A 3,448-nucleotide genomic window follows, 5' to 3' on the forward strand; every position below is an offset into this window, starting at 1 on the left:
CGGCACGAACCGCGGGCACGCCGGGTGACCCGCCCGGGGAACGGTCAGGGAAAAGCCCAGGGAAAGGTGAAGGAATCCCCCCGGAATTCCGCAGGAGTCATGGAGAGGGCCCCACCTGACCTCCCGCAGTCGGAGCAGGACACGAGCTCCTCGGGCTGCCCCGTCTTCTTGTTGATCTTGGAGTCCCCCAGGCAGAAGTCGCAGTAGTTGTTGGGAAGGGCCAACCCGTCCGGGCCCTTCTTGGCTGGAAAAGCGGGAATGGGACACACGGATCAGCGGGAAAACCCCATCCTGGGAGCCCATCCCGAGAGGTTCCTTCCACAGCTTCCGGGAGTTCTGGGAGCTTTGGGAGCCGTGGGAGGTGTGGGAGGAGGTTGGAGAGGAATTTTTGGGAGCCGTGGGAGGTTTTGGAGGTTGGGGAATTTTTGGGAGCCGTGGGAGGAGGTTGGGGAGGAATTTTTGGGAGCCGTGGGAGGTGTGGGAGGAGGTTGGGGAGGAATTTTTGGGAGCCGTGGGAGGAGGTTGGGGAGGAATTTTTGGGAGCCGTGGGAGGAGGTTGGGGAGGAATTTTTGGGAGCCGTGGGAGGAGGTCGTGTGGGAATTGTGGGAGCTCGGGAAAAGGTGGGAAAGTTGTGGGAGTTGGGGAAAGGGGGGGGGGATCCTTGGAAGCTGAGGGAGTTCGGGAAGTTGTGGAAGGCGTGGGAATTTTTGGAAGCTGTGGGATTTTTAAAAGGTGTGGAACTTCTGGAAGTTGCGGAAGTTCAGGAAGTTGCGGAAGGTGTGGAATTCTGGAAGGTGTGGAATTCTGGAAGGTGTGGAATTTTTGGAAGGTGTGGAATTTTTGGAAGCTGTGGAATTCCTGGAAGCCGTGGGAGTTTGGGGGCAGCACCCCCAGACCCCCCCAGGGCCGGGCTCGCTGCTCGTTCCCACCCTGGGAAAGGCGCTTTCGCGGCTTTTCCCGCCTCCTCCCGGCGGGAATTCGGGGGGAATTTTAGGGAATCCTCTCACATTTCTGCTCCTCGGAGCGTTGGGAGACGGGCGTGGGGGGCTGGGAATCGTCCTTGTCATCCCCCTCCTCCTCAGCCAGGTGGGAATGGGCGTAGTGGTAACTCAGCCCCGGCCGGTTCTTGTAGCGCTTCCCGCAGACTACGGAAAAAAAACCGGGAATAATCTCAGCCTCCCTCCCCCTGGAAGCCAAATCCCACATCCCACAGCCCGTCCAGCTGCACCCCGGCGTTCCCAGCCCCGGGAATGGCGGCTCCCGAAGTCACCTGGAATTCCCAGCCCCTCCCAAAGTCCCCCCGGGACGGGGTGGAAGCGCCTCGGAATTCCCGAGGGAATCTCATCCCGCTGCGTCCGGATGTTCAGTGGGACCCCCCCGTCCCACCCCGGCCTCCATCCAAGGGGAAAATCCCACTGGGAAGATCCCGGAGGGGGGAGGGAATTCCCACCCCCCCAAAAAAACCAAACCAAAACCATCTCCAGGTCAAAAATCCAACCTGGGAAACTTGGGGGTTTCCGGGATTCCGAGGAGCCCCGAGGCAGATTCCAGGGATTTATCCCGGCTCTGCTCCCCCCCTTTGGCTCCACGGGGCTCCTCCAAACCCCCCATCCCAAAAAACCCTGGATCTTCCCATTTCCTGCCCCGTTCTCAGGAGCCTTCAATTCCTCGTGGATCTGGGAATTGGCTCCCGGCTCCCCGGCCCTGCTTTTCCAGCGTTTTTTGGGGTGGTTTTCCGGGGGTTTTTGGGGTGGTTTTCTATCCAAGGACCCCCTTCCTGGCCCGTTTTGGGGTGGGAAGCACAAGCAGGAATTCAGTTCCCTCCTGGAACCGGCAGGGAATGGGAGCGAGGCCGGATGGGCACCGGGAATTGGGATCAAATCCCAAAAAACAAGAGCCAGGGGGGGAATTTTGGGGCTCTTGGGCAGATTTTCCCACCAGGTTCTTCCCACGTCTTTCCATAAACTGGGAGGAATTTCCCTTTGGGGGGGAAGATTTTCCCAAATCTGGAGCTTTTCCTCCACAGCCTGGAATTCTCCGGATCCAGAGAAACCCCCCCAGGGCCGGAATTCCCGCCCGGATTCTGCTTCCAAAATCAGGGAAAAAGCAGTTTGGGTCTGGGAAAACGGGCTCTGGACATTCCAAGGGAGGTTGATACTGGATTTTTGGGATGAAAGGCCCAGGAATTCCCTTGGGATCCAGGGATCTGCGGGATCCAGGGATCTGTGGGATCCTCCTTTCCCTGGGAGCCGAGGGATACTGAGGGAAAAAGCAGCCCCTGGAGCAGCAATTCCAGGCCCACCAGGGGTTGGAATTCCACATTCCCGGAGCCAAGTGGGGCCCTGGAGGGAAAAAGCAGCCCCTGGAGCAGCAATTCCAGGCCCACCGGGGTCGGAATTCCACATTCCCGGAGGTCCCTCCCCCTCCGCGGGGGCTCCAACGTGACCTTTTCCCCCCCAGATCCGAGGCCGGATCGGCTCCAAACCCGACTCCAGCTTCCTGATCCCACAATCTGGGAAGATCCTGGTTCATCCCTGACCCCCTCCAGCCCGTCCATCCCATTTTTTTTAGGCAAAGCCGTGGAATTTCAGTGGGATTTTAGCGGGATGACACCGAGGGAGCTCCGGGAGCTCCCGGAGAGGTGGTGGCACATCCCGGGATCCAGAGGCACATCCCGGGATCCAGAGGCACATCCCGGGATCTGGAGGCACATCCCAGGATCCGGAGGCACATCCCGGGATCCAGAGGCACATCCCAGGATCCGGAGGCACATCCAGGGATCCGGAGGCACATCCCGGGATCCAGAGACACATCCCGGGATCCGGAGGCACATCCCGGGATCCGGAGGCACATCCCGGGATCCGGAGGCACATCCTGGGATCCGGAGGCACATCCCGGGATCCGGGGGCACATCCCAGGATCCGGAGGCACATCCTGGGATCCGGGTGTTTTTCCCAACCCTTTGGCACCACGGGGGGGGGGTTTAATCTTTGTTTTCCCGGCCCATTCCCTGCTGGAAAAGGGCTGGAAAAGGGGCCGGGGCCGGCGGGGAGCCGGCGCTGACGTCTCTGCCCTCCCTCCTTCCCCCTCCCACGGATCCAAACCCTCCCTTCCCTCCCCTCCCCGGGGTGGAAAAATCCCACAAAACCAAAATAATCATAAAAACCTAAGGAATGGAGGAGAAAAGGGGGAGGGGGAGGGGGGAGGGGAAGGGGAAGAAAAAAAAGCCGGAAAAAAAAGGGGGAGATAAAAGAGAAGAGAAAAGAAAAAGAGGAACTACCTCGGTCGGGAGGTTTCAAGGAATGCTTTTGTTTGTAACTGTCTGAAACACAGAAAGAGAGTCGTGAGAGGACACGGCCACGGACACACGGACACGGCACGGACACACGGACACACGGACACACGGACACGGACACACGGACACACGGACACACGGACACGGACACA

At 59.6% G+C, this 3,448-nt stretch overlaps 1 protein-coding gene across 1 annotated transcript in view; it reads right to left on the bottom strand.

Moving 5' to 3' along the window:
* Positions 1–3,448, bottom strand: part of LOC108510283 (zinc finger protein ubi-d4-like) — a gene marked incomplete at its 3' end in the record, with an annotated part of 15,568 nt that overhangs the window by 2,216 nt on the left and 9,904 nt on the right. Inside the window, exons 3-5 of the mRNA XM_017839952.1 lie at positions 3,282–3,323; positions 1,009–1,146; positions 116–244 (exon numbers count right to left, since the gene is read on the bottom strand). Coding sequence (XP_017695441.1) covers positions 116–244; positions 1,009–1,146; positions 3,282–3,323 — 309 coding nt within the window. The remainder of the gene's footprint in view (positions 1–115; positions 245–1,008; positions 1,147–3,281; positions 3,324–3,448) is intronic.

Source organism: Lepidothrix coronata, unplaced genomic scaffold (genome assembly GCF_001604755.1).
Source record: "Lepidothrix coronata isolate B3197 unplaced genomic scaffold, Lepidothrix_coronata-1.0 Scaffold606, whole genome shotgun sequence".
In the NCBI taxonomy this organism is placed as follows: domain Eukaryota; kingdom Metazoa; phylum Chordata; class Aves; order Passeriformes; family Pipridae; genus Lepidothrix; species Lepidothrix coronata.